The 16,554-nt window shown below is 43.8% G+C and overlaps 1 protein-coding gene across 2 annotated transcripts in view; it reads right to left on the bottom strand.

Annotated features, from left to right (window-relative positions):
• ASXL3 (ASXL transcriptional regulator 3) overlaps positions 1–16,554 on the bottom strand; it is a 122,871-nt gene that overhangs the window by 12,150 nt on the left and 94,167 nt on the right. For both annotated transcript variants that reach the window (XM_073212737.1, XM_073212738.1), the window contains exons 7-8: positions 5,174–5,270; positions 3,296–3,401 (exon numbers count right to left, since the gene is read on the bottom strand). In XM_073212737.1, coding sequence (XP_073068838.1) covers positions 3,296–3,401; positions 5,174–5,270 — 203 coding nt within the window. The remainder of the gene's footprint in view (positions 1–3,295; positions 3,402–5,173; positions 5,271–16,554) is intronic.

The following is a 16,554-nucleotide window of genomic DNA, read 5'->3' as shown; positions in this document are numbered from 1 at the left end:
GTAATATGCTTAATTTATGTAAACTACTTTATGATGACTTAGTTTTTCTACTGCTTTTATAATCATAACTAAAATAAATCCTACTTCTGGTTAACAAAGGTATACATTTTTATTCTGAAAGCAAGGATCAACTTTACTAAGAGTTAGTAGAAGGAATAACCAAATACGATGAAAGATTAGAAAATATAGGCAGAAAAGTAAGAGAACATATATCTAAAATTTTTGGAAGTCAGAGAGTAGAAGTATGTCCTTATAACAGAAAAATGCAGTCTTTAAGGATAATGACATGATAGCCACATAATTAAGGTCAATGCAAGATGGGTGTATTACAAAATCTTGAAACTGACATGACTTCTAAAGATTAAGTTCTCTTAAACCAGTGTAAGTGGTGTTAATCCTTATTTTAGTATTTATGTGCCTAACTTAAGACAATATAGAAATTTCACTAAGGAATATCAAACATATTTGGGGTCTTCAATATTAATTCTATTAGATTACAGTCATATGAGGCAAGACTTAAATTCTTTAATGCAGATCTCTTACTGTATAGGTATTCTATAAAAGATAAAGACTATCAAGAAATAATAATACAGCCTAATGGTCAGGTCATAAGACAAGTTAATCAAAATTACAAAGATACTGTAAATCACTATTTCCTGTTATACTAAGTTACAAATGTCAGCATCAGCTGGTAGAGAAATATTCTGCTCTAAATGAAGCTAAATTGGAGTACAGGCAATTACAAAGATAAGCAGTAAAGAGAACATTTCCATAAAAAGAAACATTGAGTGAAAAAATACAGCATAATATTATCAACACAGGAAAATGTCTTAGTGCAATCTTCTAACTTTTACTTAAATTGAGCATCAAAATGAAAGAGAAATAAAATTGAATAACCTTTTTGGGTGTTTGATCATTGCCTTCTTTACTACAATTCAGAAGGCTCTGAAAAGATGATAGAAGACACTGACTTCATAATTAGTCACTTCTTTCAACTTTTCCAAAGAAGGGTTAAACTAAGCTACAGTTTATAGCTACTACACTGAGAGGAACAGAATAACCAAATTACAGATAAACTTAAAGAAGAATAATCCGCTAGTGATAAGATCCCCTGGGGCTAGGTCAAGCAGAGATACCCCTAATACTAGATTAGGTGTAAAACAAACAGAATCTATCCACTGGCAGTCAAATTTCTGCTACTTGGTTAATAAGGATATTATTAAACATATTTAATATTATTGAATATCATATATGTATACATATATATTATATAGAAAATGACACTGTAAATATGCCTATGTCAAAGCAGATTTAAGATGGCATACAGCATAGAAGGAAGGTGCTCACATCCCCCATAACCACGAAGGAAAGGCTGTCAGACTGACTCCTACTGTGCTGAGTTAGCATACATGTGGGAGATCTCAGAGTAGTAAAAAGAACATGTAAGCAGAGTAAGCCAATAAAAAACAATAAAGATCTCAAAGAACAAACATTTAAATCAGACCAGTCTTAACTAGAGGCACATTTGGATGGCAATACTCTTGCAAAAAGTTAGAGCAGTGAAAAGACATATGGTGGTGTCAATTGAAAATAATTCATCTGATCCTATGAATAAATCCTTCACATACTGGAGGAATGAAGTGATTAGAAGTAACAAAATCAGAAGGACAATTAAATGTCCAAAATTCATCTGTCATCCATCATGTAATAGATATAAGAAGACAATGAGGGAGAAGTCCAGTGATGTAAAGGGACAGAAACTCCAGACAAAAGACAGCAAGGGAAGGGTCAGGTTAAGGAGCTGCTGGCATTTAGAGCTCAGTGAGGCAATGGGGGGTCATGTTTACAGGTACTATAGCTGTCACCCTGCAGGGCAGAAACCTTGAACCTGATACCCATGGGAGGCTGTGAAGCTCCCAAATGTCATGTAAAAAGTTGAATGTGTGCATGGATTTTTCTGAGAAGGATTTGCAAGATTAAGACACTAAGCAAATTATTTAAACACCCTGTGTAAACCTGGGAAAATTTCTTAGTTTGAATGTCCCTCAGTTTCCTAACCCTTTTTAAAATATAAGAATAATAATATTAGTAAATAAAAAATAATAATAATAAAGGGGTAAGTGAAATAATATTTGCAAAACTTTTAGAAACACATCAGAGCCAAGGTGTGCTCAGTGACTATCTGTTGCAAGAAGTAAAGCTCTCTGCAATGCACAGCCTCTAGAATACAGGCTCTTGGCGGCCAGCCCACCGCAGCTACCCCGGGGTGGCTCACCATAGCTACCCCGGGGGTGGCTCGCCACAGGCTAGCCTGGGGCTGGCTCACCTCAGCTACCCCGGGGCGGCTCTCCGCAGCTACCCCAGGATGGCTCACTGCAGCTACCCCAGGACGGCTCGCTGCAGCTACCCCGGGGCAAGTTGCCGCAGCTAGCTCGGGGCTGCTCGCTGCAGGCTAGCCCACTCTGAGTAAGGAGGCTGTTAATCATGTAATCCCTTTCCAAAGACAGCACTCATGTGAGACTCCTCCTGACATTTCCCCATCACCATTTACAGGGGAAATTTTGTGAGATTAGATCAAATGGTACACATTTTGTTACCTATAATCATTCCAGTGTCTTTTACACAAAATAACAATTTTCAAGCATTGTGTATATGGGAGGTAAAGCCCAATCCCCCTACTAGGGAAGATCTAAAGTTATTGTCAATTATCAACCCCTACACACATACACACACGCACACACGTGTGCATGCATACACACACATGTGCACGCACACATGCATGCACACACAAATAAAAGTGATAAACTAAAAACTGATAAAATGAAGAGGCAAATGGATGGACTAAAGGGTAATACTTCAAGATCTTCCCAAAACAAGAATAAAACAAATGTATACACACAGTCAATATTTTTGGAAAAATGTGAGAATTATATGTATCTAAAACTACTTACCTCTGAAGAATTCATTGATAAATGAATGTACTTGCATAAAAAACAAGAGTTTTTTTACTAAATCCAGTTAAGAAAGCCATAATCAAATTCTGTAGGATTTCATGTGCTATGTTCAGCCCAAGGTAAATTTTCATGGACCAGTTACAGACCCTTGAAAACACATTTTTTAAGATTTAAGTGCTGACATACCACTGTAATTTTGCCATTTCTTACACTGAGGGACTATTGCCTTTTATCATAGGTTTATTAAGTTTTACACCATATGAGTGTGCTATGTGAGGCAGAGAATTACATTTTCATTTCCTTCAAGAGAAATGAGAAGAAAAAAATGCTCTAGTACTTACTTTTCTCCATAAAACCTTTCAAAGAATTTTTCTTTCCAAGGTTCTGTTTTCTTTTCCTTCTCGATTTCTTGCCTTATCCTCAACTGCATTTCCGGGGTAAATTCTCCTAGAAACAAAATGCTTCTATATTGAGTAAAAGTGGTCCTATATTTTGCCAATTAATAAAGAAAACATGCAATTAATCTGAGCAAGCTTTTATGGATGTTGAAAGGAAAAGGTTGAGTACTGATAATATTTGTACAGCTTCTCTTTCTAGGAACATCACTCAAGTAGTCATTCAGTTACAGATGAACCCTTAAACATCAGCAAATGCACTTCATGCGAGGGGCTGCGGATCAAAGAGTCCTTGGTGAAATCGGTCTGGGAAAGAAAAGGTGCGCAGTTGACTATAATACAATGTCAAAAGCCCTGGAAAGGCCTGAAGAATAAATGTAGTGAAAGGACAGAAGGGAAAGCACTGAATTCTGTCTGAATCGATCATGGAAGACTAAGAAAAGGAAATGATGTTAGAGTTAGCTTTGGAAGGACAGTCAAGCTTTCAGAAAGTACCTCACAAGGCACAGAGTTATGAATATGTATGTTTGCTCTTTTGGATGGCCAGTTGTGAGTAGAACAAAGGATGAAATGAAACAGAAAAAGGAGGCTGAGACCAGTTACCAGGTGCACATTTCAAACAGCATTCTGAATTTTTCCTATGAGAGACAGAGGGAGGTCTGTTGGCATTCAGCGGCAGAGGAATATGGCCTGATAAGCAGCCTATAAACATGGTGGAGAAACTGGAGGCCTCCAGCTGAGAGGCTGCTGGACGGCCTGGATCACAGATGGGGGTCACAGGCAGGCCAGCGGCTGTGGGAACGCTGGAGCAGACTCAGATTAGCCGTTCATGACCACACGGACCTGGGGGTGAAGGAAGAGGGCCGCGACGCCATCAAGACTACACAGTGGGGAGCTGCGAGCACAGGAGCACCGTGACAGAGAAAAGCAGACTGTAAAGGGAAGATGGCGTGATCCTGGAATCTTGTTCTCTGGTGCCTGGTCCCAGTCAGGGAGACCCAGGAGGCGTTTGGGATAGAACACTGGGAAAGAACAATTAGGAAAGGGGCATGTGGGCCGGGTCTCGAGGTTTCAGCATTCGACCAGGCCTGGAACCAAGGCGCCGGCTGAGGCGGCTGCAGGGTGTGTGCGGAGGCACGGAGGAAAAGTGTCGGGGAGAGATGGGTGGGGTGCCGACACCTCCCATCAGACGGAGGAACAGGAGCCCCGAGGATGGCTGAGAAATGGCCGGCGGAGGTGCAGCCCCAGGAAACGGCGTGCGATACACTGCGAATGTCTAAGTAGATGGTTTCCGACTGGATGGGGTGAAAGCAAATGAAGTCCTGGAGAGGGAGCCTGACTGTGGGGACTGAGAGGAGGTGGGCGTCGCCCTCCGTGTTCTCTGGGGGGCCGCCGGCCGTGGGGCCGCCCCCTGAGCCGACGCGCCGACGAACACGCTCACGCTCCAGGAGTCAGGCGGCCGAGGGAGGCCGAGGTGAAGTGGCGGCTTCAGGAAGGAAAGTATCGAAAGAAGATTCTCTGGACCCCAGACACCCAGAGATCTCACGACACTCCAACGAGTCATCAAAATTCCATTCCAAAGAAAATCTTGCTCTACCAGAAAATTTTATGTTCCAGATGACATCATGATTTCTTCAGAAATAACAGACATCCAAAACGCCGAGTGGAACAGAAGACTCAGTGACGTAATCTGGAACAGGATGCGAGCGCTCACTGAACTGCACGTCACTGGGGGGGGGGGACTTGGAAATGGGAGAAAGGCGCAAAGCTTGGCACAGAATACGCGCTCAGACATGTCACATAAGAACGGAAAATAGGCTTTACCTTCTGCCAGCCGCTGTTTCCACCCTTGTGCTGCATATGCAAAGAATTCATTATTTAGAGCTGACGTATTGAGGCGTAAAATTCCATCACTGCCCATCTAGGAAATAAGCCGACAGAAACAAGATTCCGTCAAGAACAACTCAAAGTATGCAGGGAAGAGGGAAACTGAGGGTGGGGCAGCTGTGAGGAGAGCTGGGTGTGGGGGGAACGGAACAATGGCACCTAAGAGAAGCTTCCACGTGGGAAACCTACACGGCTGTTAGGACAGCGCATGTGATCTAGGAGACCTTCCTTAGCATTTCCTCTGCTGGGGGGGAGACCTTCCTTAGCATCCCCTCTGCTGGGGGTGAGACCTTCCTCAGCATCTCCTCTGCTGGGGGTGGGCAAGGAGACCTTCCTTAGCATCTCCTCTGCTGGGGTGAGGGGGAGACCTTCGTTAGCATCCCCTCTGCTGGGGGTGGGCAAGGAGACCTTCCTTAGCATCTCCTCTGCTGGGGTGAGGGGGAGACCTTCGTTAGCATCCCCTCTGCTGGGTGGGAGACCTTCCTTAGCATCTCTTCTGCTGGGGGGAGGGGGAGACCTTCATTAGCATCCCCTCTGCTAGGTGGGAGACATTCCTTAGCATCTCCTCTGCTGAGGGTGGGGGAGGACACCTTCCTTAGCATCTCCTCTGCTGGGGGTAGGGGAGGAGACCTTCCTTAGCATCTCCTCTGCTGGGGGGGAGACCTTCCTTAGCATCTCCTCTGCTGGGGGGAGACCTTCCTCAGCATGTCCTCTGCTGGGGGGGAGACCTTCCTTAGCATCTCCTCTGCTGGGGGTGGGGGAGGAGAGCTTCCTTAGCATTTCCTCTGCTGGGGGGGAGACCTTCCTTAGTATCTCCTCTGCTGGGGGGGGGACCTTCCTTAGCATCTCCTCTGCTGGGGGTGGGGAGGAGACCTTCCTTAGCATCTACTCTGCTCTGGGGGGGGGGCAGACCTTCTTTAGCATCTCCTCTGCTGGGGGGAATACCTTCCTTAGCATCTCTTCTGTTGGGGGGGAGACCTTCCTTAGCATCTCCTCTGCTGGGGGGGAGACCTTCCTTAGCATCTCCTCTGCTGGGGGGAGACCTTCCTTAGCATCTCCTCTGCTGGGGGGGGAGACCTTCCTTAGCATCTCCTCTGCTGGGGGTGGGGGAGGAGACCTTCCTTAGCATCTCCTCTGCTGGGGGGGGGAGACCTTCTTTAGCATCTCCTCTGCTGGGGGGAATACCTTCCTTAGCATCTCTTCTGTTGGGGGGGAGACCTTCCTCAGCATCTCCTCTGCTGGGGGTGGGGGAGGAGGAGACCTTCCTTGGCATCTCCTCTGCTGGTGGGGGAGACCTTCCTTAGCATCTCCTCTGCTGGTGGGGGGAGACCATCTCTGCTGGGGGGAATACCTTCCTTAGCATCTCTTCTGTTGGGGGGGAGACCTTCCTTAGCATCTCCTCTGCTGGGGGTGGGGGAGGAGGAGACCTTCCTTGGCATCTCCTCTGCTGAGGGGGGAGACCTTCCTTAGCATCTCCTCTGCTGGTGGGGGAGACCTTCCTTAGCATCTCCTCTGCTGGGGGTGGGGGAGGAGAGCTTCCTTAGCATCTCCTCTGCTGGGGGCAGACCTTCCTTAGCATCTCCTCTGCTGGGGGGAGACCTTCCGTAGCATCTCTTCTGTTGGGGGGGAGACCTTCCTTGGCATCTCCTCTGCTGGGGGGGAGACCTTCCTTAGCATCTTCTCTGCTGGGACTGGGTCTAACAAAAGTGTGCAGTTTAATAAAAAAAATGTTCATATCGTTATTATTCCCATATGCCTTAAATGGCACAAATTACAAACCCACACTTTATATCTTTAATTATTTTTACCAAACTTTCTAAAATTTGTGAAGGCTCAAGAAATCCAGTCTGCTCACTGGGATTCTCCTGCACCTGAGGTTTAGGCAGAGAGCGCTGGCACACAGGAAGCCAGCACCTCCCTCCTCCCGTCACTCACCCTTCTCCTGCTCTAACCTTGTGGATGCACACAAAAGCAGGTGTGCAGCAGGTTCCAACCATGCACAGCTGTGTGCTCCTGACCTATTCCCTCAAACATACTAACTTTTAAATTTCATGAATGGAAGAGACTCAGATAAACATCATCAAACTTGACCCATTTAACGAGCCAACAGTGCACGTATTCCGCCTGCTGACACAGGGTGCACAGAATCTGTGTGCCCTTAACTGGCGTCCTCTGTGCTTAAGGGTGGAAGATGGGCACATGAAGGTCTAAGAAGGCCAAGCATGAGGTGAGTGAGAATTAGGAAGTGCAAAAAAAAAAATGCTCGGTGAAGACGCCCGGGGCACCTGAGTGGTGAGGAAGAACTCGGCTGGGTTGAGGCTGGTGCAGGGTCTGGATGACAGACAGGACTGGACATGTGGTTCAAGAGGTGCAGCCCAGAGTGGACTGTTGGAGCATGAGCTCTATGACAGGCAGAATGTCACAGGCCATCGCGGCCATTCGTTTACAAAGGGGTGAGGATGTGGCTCACAAGGCCTGGCAAACTAGCTCCAATTTTATTTTTTAAAGATTTCCTGTTATTCTCCTACACACACTTCACATAACTTAGACTCTGATTCACCACTGTCACCTGAAATCACACTCAGAGTCATCTTACCCCTGTGGCTTTGTTTGCTGGGGTCTTCTCTACACTCCATTCTTCTCCCCCTTGTAGAAATTTAACTCAAATGATGCCTTCAGGAATGTGTCAGTTAAACCATCATTTGGGAGCAAAGGAGAATCTAACTCTAATATTTAACTACTCTAAACAATGGTAGATCAAATACAGAAGATGGGGCACTGGACAGATGTGAGGTGGGGCACTGGACAGATGTGAGGCATGCTCAATGTTGCCACCACGGCATCTGCTGGGAAGCCGCAGACCTGAGACCCTGTTTCCTCGTCTAGGAAGACACTGATAGCTATTTAGTATGCCTGGAGATTTTCAGGCAAGGCTTCATCACTCACCGACCCCACTGTCTACTTACTCTCATCTTTATTTCATAGGCACCTGCTGTGCCACTTGCATGGACCAGTGTCCCCGATAGCCACGTGGGCGCTTGTGGAGGGACCCTGCCCTTACTTTCCACCCCGGCATTCAGCAGATGCTTCTGGTTCTCATACATCTGGCCTCTTCCACTGCCTGAGTTCAGCCGTGACGCACAGCCCACCTCAGGGCCTTCCCGCAGACCCGTCTACTCCAGGACTCACTCTGAGGCCTGGGGCCCTTGAGGTGGATGCAGACATAGCTTAGAAACACAGTCTGGCCCTGAGGGCAGTGCCAGTCAATGGAGATGAGGTCTGCAATAGAAGGTCCTGCTTCGTCATTGTCCTGTGGGACAGCTATGTGTCTCGCTCTGCACATTCGCTCAGTGGGTCACTGGCAGAACGGAGCCCAGCCATTCAGTCTCCTCTCTCCTTGTCTCGCACCATCTACCCTCCAGCTTCTGCTCTCAAACTGCCTGGGCCTGAGTTCTTGTTCCAAACTCTCCTCTGGGAGGGAGGAGGCAGGGGGACATCCTTGGACACCGAGCCCCGGAGCCGGGCTCATCCTCCACATGGAGGTGCACCAGGGCCCGAGGCAGGGCTGGAATCATGAGGCCCTGGGTCAGCAGCCTCTGGGTCTGAATTTCCTCCTGCACATTTACTGCCTTGTCAGTTGTGCCCAGAAGGGAGAAAGGTGAGAGCCACTCACTAAGTAACAGGAAAATACTAAAAGGTGTGAGCTGGGGGAATGCCTGAAAAGATACTTGTTCAAAAGGACACCTTCATTAGCTGTGAGAAGGGTGGATGGAGGGGGAAGGGCAGACGCAAAGACCTCGTGAGAAGGGAGTGGAACACTTGCATGCACAATGAAAGAAAGAGAAATAGAGGCACTCAGGGCAGGGGGAGGGCTGTGGGACCAGGCACAAAGGGGTTGGAAGGGGGTTTCAGGAGGTGCCGACCATGTTCTGGGGGCTCTAGTTGGGGGGTCGCTGAGCCTGAGGACGTCTCCAAGTGCTGCCTTCAAGGGGGCCTGCCAAGGCTGAGAGGAAGAGGACACAGTCCATCTCAATGTCCCTAAAACCCAGAAATTTTCTGTGACTATTGACTGAATATCTGTCCTTGTGGCTTGGGAGCCTTGGGAAAAAGCAACTCCACTTAGGAAGACTGAACGGAAGAGGGATTCTCATTGCACAGACTTTAACTAGGACCAGTAGGTGGAAGGCAAGTTCCCCGAAGGGTTGGAGGAGTTTGTTGGCCATGAGGGGCCCTTACGAGAGGCACGGCGGGAAGGCTGGGGTTCTTCCCAGTTTGTGGACACGCGCAGCTCCTTCTAATCCGCCGTGGTCCATGTGATGCCCCATATATCACAGGTTCTCAGTAAATGTTTACTGTACCCTTCTTGCTGTGTGTGGTGAAAGATTTTAAGTTTAACTCCAGTAGATGATATGCAGGGTTTTAGTTTCAAATATTCTGCCAGGCCATTGGCATGATTAGTTATTAATTGAAATTTCAGCATAATTTCAAGACACAAAGAAATAGCAGACCCGGATTAGCTGTAATAGGCTCAGGATTTCTTCGTATGGAAATGCGAGGCAGTGAGAAATAAAGACATTCAAAAATACAGGAGTTAGCCCTGGAGGAAAATGTTTTCCTTTTAAAACTGAAATATAGTATTAAGTGCCAGATTTCCAGCTTGTATGAGACGCCCAATGAAAACTAGGGCTACATTGGGCTTAGGAAAATGTGCCAATCAAACTTTTAAAATACATTATTAATTTTATGGCCTTTAAGAAATACTGTCCAAAACACATAACATTTTAATGAGCTGGAACAATAAACATTTCTAAAAGGTTTATTTATTTATTACCAAGTTATAAATTCTTGTTTTTCTGATTATCCACAGTAGAAATATTCATTTTAAAAACTCCCTTAATACTCTTATAATGAAGTATCTAACTAAGCTATTGGAAAATTATGTTTCCTGTTTAATTAGGAGAAAAACTCTGATTATACTAATTGTTATAGAGGAAAGTAAACATTAGTAAAGGGAAACTTACCCATATAGAGATCTTTGTACAAAGACTGAGACTCTGTCGTTGAGTGTATTGTTGGCCTTTGCTATTGACACACTTTTAAATGGGGTGGATGTCAGTGGGCTTCAAAGGGTCACAATGTTTTTGCTACTCACACACCATCCAACAGTGTTTGAAGTTTGGCAAGTGTTAATTCTGTACAAGAATAATGTCTATGTTTAATAATCCCTTAAATCTCTATTATATTCTGTGCCACTTTTTCCTTATTTTGGGTTTCTTGCAAGTGATTCAGAATGCCTGGTATGTGGGCTGCAAAGAGGAACGGTGAGAAATGTGCCAGAGAACTAGAAAGTGGCTAAACAATACTGGGATGCCTAGATATGCTAAGCAATTTGGATTTCATTCTACAGACAACAGGGAGCCATTCAAAGTGAAGCCAAAACATAATGAAAAGGCTTGTGCTGAGCGTGTGCAGGCAAGCAGAATGCTGACTTGGGGTGTTCAGGCCGGACTTCTCTGATGCTCCCTAGCGATAGGGATGCCCAAGCACACACCTGAGAGACGTGGGGAAGCGTGTCAGGTGCAGACACCCTCAGGGGGGGGCCTGCCTGGGGCCCTCGGAGGGGAGACAGTGGAGAGTGGCAGGGAAGGAGCTAAGGGGACAGGACACGCTGGGCCTTGTCACCCACTGCAAAGACCGGCTTTTCTCCTGAGTGAGAGGAAAGCCTTTGGGGGATTTGGGCCTGAAAGAGCTGACACTTTGAACAGAGAGCTCTGACTGCTCTGTTTTAAAAGACTTGGGAATAGTGCTGTCTAGTAATACAAATGTGAGCCACTCAAATGATTTCAGTTTTTTAGTGAACACAGTGAAAAAGTAAAAGGGAACATGTGAAGCTAATTCTAGTAACATTTTATTTAACTTACCAAATTATTACTGAATCAACATATAATCAATATGAAATAGTATTAAGAAGATATTTTTTATTCTTTTTATATACTAATTCCTTGATAACCAGTGTGTACTTTTACACAACATCTCAATTTGGATCAGCTATACTTTTATTGCTCAATAGTCGCTGGTGGCTGGCAGTTATCCCAGCTGAGAGGATAATTCAGGGGCAAAAGTGTGGAGGGCCAGAAGTGATGTCACCCGGAAGTAACATCACCAGATCTGGGCACCAGGAAGTGATGTCGCGGGAGTTGTCAATGGAATTGGAAGTGACAGCACCAGGTATGTGATCCATCCAGGAGTTACATCATTATGAGCCTGTCCACAAAGTTGTGCTAAGAAATAAAACTGTGTTACTTGTCCATCACCAGTGGTCAGTGGACCTCCTGATCCCAACTTTGGGTCTGTGTCTTTATTGTATCTTTCTCTGTGTTTCTCTTAATCTCTCATCCACTCCTCTCAGGTTCAGCTGGATTGTGGAGCTGGTCTCCACACAAAAGTATGTATTTATTGCAATAATACACACAAAAAATGATAGAACCTTGGACTAGGGTGGCAGCAGCAGAGGTAGTGAGAAATGGTTAGGTTCTGATCATATTCTGAAGGCTGAGCCAAGAGGACTTGATGCCTGACTGTGTGGTACAGGCATGGATGTCACCAAGGACTTGGCCTTGGCAATGAAAATCATGAATTCACTACTGATTAAAATGGAGAAGATATGGGAAGAGGTTTGGTTTTGAACCAATCGAGATAGAGATACTGATTTTACCTCCAGTAGATGCCTCCATCAACTTTCACGTCACATACAGGGTGCTCTGGACACCCACAAGACTAGAGACAAGGACTCCTGTCCAGGGCGTCCAGAGAACGCTGAAGAATCCATGAGGAAAAGTATTAAGATTGTTCAGGCAATGGAAGCAGAGAGCAGGGAGCATATTCAAGAGATATACAGGAAGCACAAGTGACGGGGCAGAGAGAGCAGGTGTGTGGGTGGTGAATGAAGAGAAGGGGTGAACGATGATTCCCAGGAATGAGGCTCAGATGATCGGGCACACCGGGTGGCAGGTATCAGGACAGGGGCAGCACAAGGAACAGCAGCCCTCTGAACAAAGGAATGAGGGGTTCTGTTTCGGGTATGCTGATGTGAGGATATCCTGAAAGAGTCCGAGTAAAGACTAGGGCAAGAAGCTCAACAGCAAGGCAGGAATCAAACACAGAAAACTACAAATTATTGACAAGGGAAGTGTAGCCAAAAACAGGGACCTGGATGAGAATGCAGGAATTTACCAAAAGAGAAGCTGGCTTAGAGCACAGCCTTGAGAAACCCAATATGGAAAGAATGGGCAGAGAAAGTAGATTCTGTTAGAAAGGCTGAGCACAAGCAGTCAGAGGTAGGAAGGCAATCAGCAAGCAGCATCGTGGAAGCAAGGGAAGAGCATGATCTGTACTGTGTGCTAATATCTAGCAAGCCATGTAGAATTACTTGGATCAACAGTATGTGCAGGACACTATGTTAGCTGTTGTGTCCAATAAGAAGAAATCAATAGGGCCATTAGAGCAAAGCCATGTGGAGCAGGCAGAGACCAGCCAGGAGCCTACTACAACAGCAAAGGAGCAGGAAGCAGATGAACCATGAGCTGTCACCAGGGACCCTCTCCCACTGTCCTTGTATTCTATACCCCAGGAAGATTTAAAGTCAGAGTATTCACTCTCTCTAAAGGGTAATCTTTCACTTTTTACTTTACCGTTAACTATGATTCAGATGGCTCAGGAGACTCTGTAAGTATGCTCAAGTTTTAACCGTAAGGGAAAATACAGTTCTTTAAGCATAAAGGCAGGCATAAAAATGAAAGAGGGCTGCTGAGAAAGCAACTATCAGTAAGGCAGACAGAACCCACGATACACAAAAGACACCTTAGCCAATAATTTTGAATGCTATTTCCAATATTCCATTAAGACAGTATTTCCCAAACTGTCCTTTGCAAAGTAGGAATTCTAATAGGCAATTTTAATTTTAATGGATAATCCATCCAGAAGGGAACTGATTATATCATCCATTCAATATAGCCTATATTACTAAACATGGTTTATTTCTTTACCATCAGTATCTCTAATATGCAGGAATTTATTTTAAACCCTGAGAATATATCATGCAATATTGTCAAAACTTTTTAACCTTGTAATCCTCTCACAGAACAATTAGCAATACCTCATGAAATAAATGTACTCCAGAATATGATTTGGGAAATGATACATTAAGAACTGTGAATGTGATCAGAAAGTCAGAAACAGGCAAGTGATATAAGCCCAGCACAGGGATTTGCACATGTTAGATACTAAATCCTGCTGAAAAAATGAATGAAAATTTGTCAGATTTGGATATGGGATAATATTCAGTACATTGCAAGAATCAAATATCCAAAATAAATAAAACAGTAAGGATTTGTAAAGGATGATGTAATACGCATTAGTCTAAAAACGTAGACAACTCAAAGTTCAAAGCCCATTTCAGGAAACAATTACTTGACATTCCTTTTAAAAGAATATGTCAAAATATAAGCACATGTAACAACTTTTCTTTTTAAAAAAGTAGATATTGTCATTAAAAAGTTGTAAATAAAACTATTTTGAATTATATGGAGGTTAAAGGAAAAAAACGTTAAACTAATTCCATCTGCCTTACACTTAGTTTTATAAAAATATGCATGGAATTACACAAACTGAATAAATAGGAAATCTCAGAGAGAAACTATTACCCACAAAGTCAACATTTAGATGAAGAAGTAGAAGGCTTTTACGCCATCACTTATGACAGGGTTTAGAGTTCATACCATAAACACCTGTCTTCTGAGCTGCACGGACTCTTTCCCTGTTACTCACTGCTCTGGGAATCAATCACTGCTGACCACTTTTACATCCTGCCACCTTTCCCAAGAATCATCCTGTTTCCCGATTTCAGAGCAAGGACTTGCTATTCAAAGGGCTATAATGTCTACAATGCTTTAGCAGCTTGCTCATAAAAAATTCCCAAGTCCAGCACAGAAGGGCTTGGGGGACAGAAGCTCCACCTGGCTGAGGATGATGCCTGGTGTACTTCTTAGCTGGATGAAGTTCTTCAAGCAGGAGTGATCAGGGGAAATACCTGTTAACATTTAATTATTCAGTGAGATTTTTGTCTATGCAAAGGGTTTTGAAATTGCAAAGGGTTTTGAAAATTAAACTGTAAGATGGCATAACGTTAACTTGTGGGAATTACTGCCTTCCCATTAAAAAAATACACACAAACCCATCTGTGTATCTTTACATCCATATCTGTATCTATACATATACATATATTTGAGTATGTATACATGCCTACACACACACACACACACACACACACACACACACACACACACAAACACACATACACAGCTTTCTTCTTCCTCTGGGAAAACACTTTGAAGCAATGCAACCATGAGGCAAAGGTAACAATCTTGTTTGGAATGGGGTCTCTTGCATGTGACAAGAGAAGTGCTCTCCTTCCACTGGATGGTCCGGCCAAGGTCCCCAAGCCTGCAGAGGACAGTCAGCCAGAGGGCAGGGTAATCATCCCTTATAGCAAGACATGTTAGCAAGCAATTTTTCAGGCCTCAGCTAGTGGGAAAAAGGAATTCCATAGCAACTAGAGAAAATTAAAGATAATCTTCTAATTACTGCTATGAATTCATCATATACAACTAGGAAAACCACAGTTGACAGAATATCAGAAACATGTGAAAAAAAATCTTGACAATGATTCTGAAAATGATTCAGTTATTGAGTTTCAATTCTTACACTTATATGGAATTTCTCCTAATCTTCTAAACAATAGAATTAAAACAATAGTCATTTTCTAATGACATTATTCACACTTTTACATTCTACCACCTTTCTCAAGAATCATCTTGTTTTCAGATTTCAAAGCAAGGACTCTCTATTCAAAGGGCTATAATGTCTACAATGCTTTAGCAGCATGCTCATAAAAAAATATAGCCTGTGGTGAAATAGGTGAGAATGAATGAAATAAAGGTATCTAAAGGCAAAAATAAAGTCATTGACAGATCAAGCTTGAAGCAACTCAAAACTAGACAAACTTGTCTTGATGTTTACAGTTCATCTCTCTTGTTAAGCTTTATGAACAAGCACTGGCCACATATTGGGACAATCTGATAGGTCTTGATGAGAAATGGTGTCTTTTTATCCAAATGCAGATAAATAAAATTTGTACAAATTTTAGCAAACATGAAAATGTGTCTTAAAAATTACATTTGTCTTATAATTGCATTTTCATTAATGTTCCTTCTATGGGAGAGAAATAGAAAAGTAAACTTTCAACGTACCCAATCATGAAGCTGACTAATAATGCTTTATTTAGTGAAAGTAAAACTCATGTTCTCATATAGTTAAAATAAGGTTATGTTATAATGTGTGGGAATTAATGAATCACTGTTTCCACATGTAATACACTGAAAGCTGTGTTTAAGTGACTATTAGTCACTCATTTTTTTAAGAAACATTTCATAAGCATCTCCTACTGTGCCAAGAACCACGAAGCAGACAGTTCCTGCCGCCATAGGAGCCTAGGGCCCAGGATGGCACAGAAAAGGGCAGGTACCTCCCTCCCCCTTGCTCCAGTTTAACGATGGCCCCAATCCACTTATTGCTCAATAATAAGTATTATCGATAACTATAATAATAACTTCAGCACCTAAGACAACCCTTAAGGTAAGTAAAGCAGGATGTGACCACCCCCCCAGGTTGCGCTGTCTCTGCTGCACCAGGCAGCTTGCTATAATGACTGCAGGCTCTCGTTCTTTCACTCAGAACCTTTATGTGTGGGAACATGACAGTGAGTGAAAAGGCATGGCCCTGTCTTATAAAGTGATGATGACAATTTGTGTTAAGGCCCTGAAGGAAAAGCGGTAAGTACGAGAAAATGTTCTAGGCATATGTGTGCACAGGAAGGATTCTGTGAGGTATTGACATCTGTGAAAAGATGGAAGTGAAGGATAGGAAGGTGTGAGCCCGGGGCTGAGTAAAGGAGAAGCCCAACAAAATATGAGCAAACCACATTCATTAATACATTAAAAGTATCACTGCAATCCTTATCAAAATACTGATGGCTTTTTTTCACAGAACTAGAAAAAAATAACTCTAAAATTTGTAAGCAACAACAAAAGATCACAAACAGCCAAAGAATTCTAACAAAGAAGAATAAAGCTGGAGGTATCATGTTCCATTATTTCAAACTATACTACAAAGTTACAGTAATCAAAACAGTGTGGTATTGGATGAAAATCAACACATAGATCAAAGAACAGAACAGAGATTCCAGAAATACACCCACGTAT

Source organism: Manis javanica, chromosome 9 (assembly GCF_040802235.1).
Source record: "Manis javanica isolate MJ-LG chromosome 9, MJ_LKY, whole genome shotgun sequence".
Taxonomy (NCBI): Eukaryota; Metazoa; Chordata; class Mammalia; order Pholidota; family Manidae; genus Manis; species Manis javanica.
This window is presented reverse-complemented; position numbering and strand designations above follow the sequence as displayed.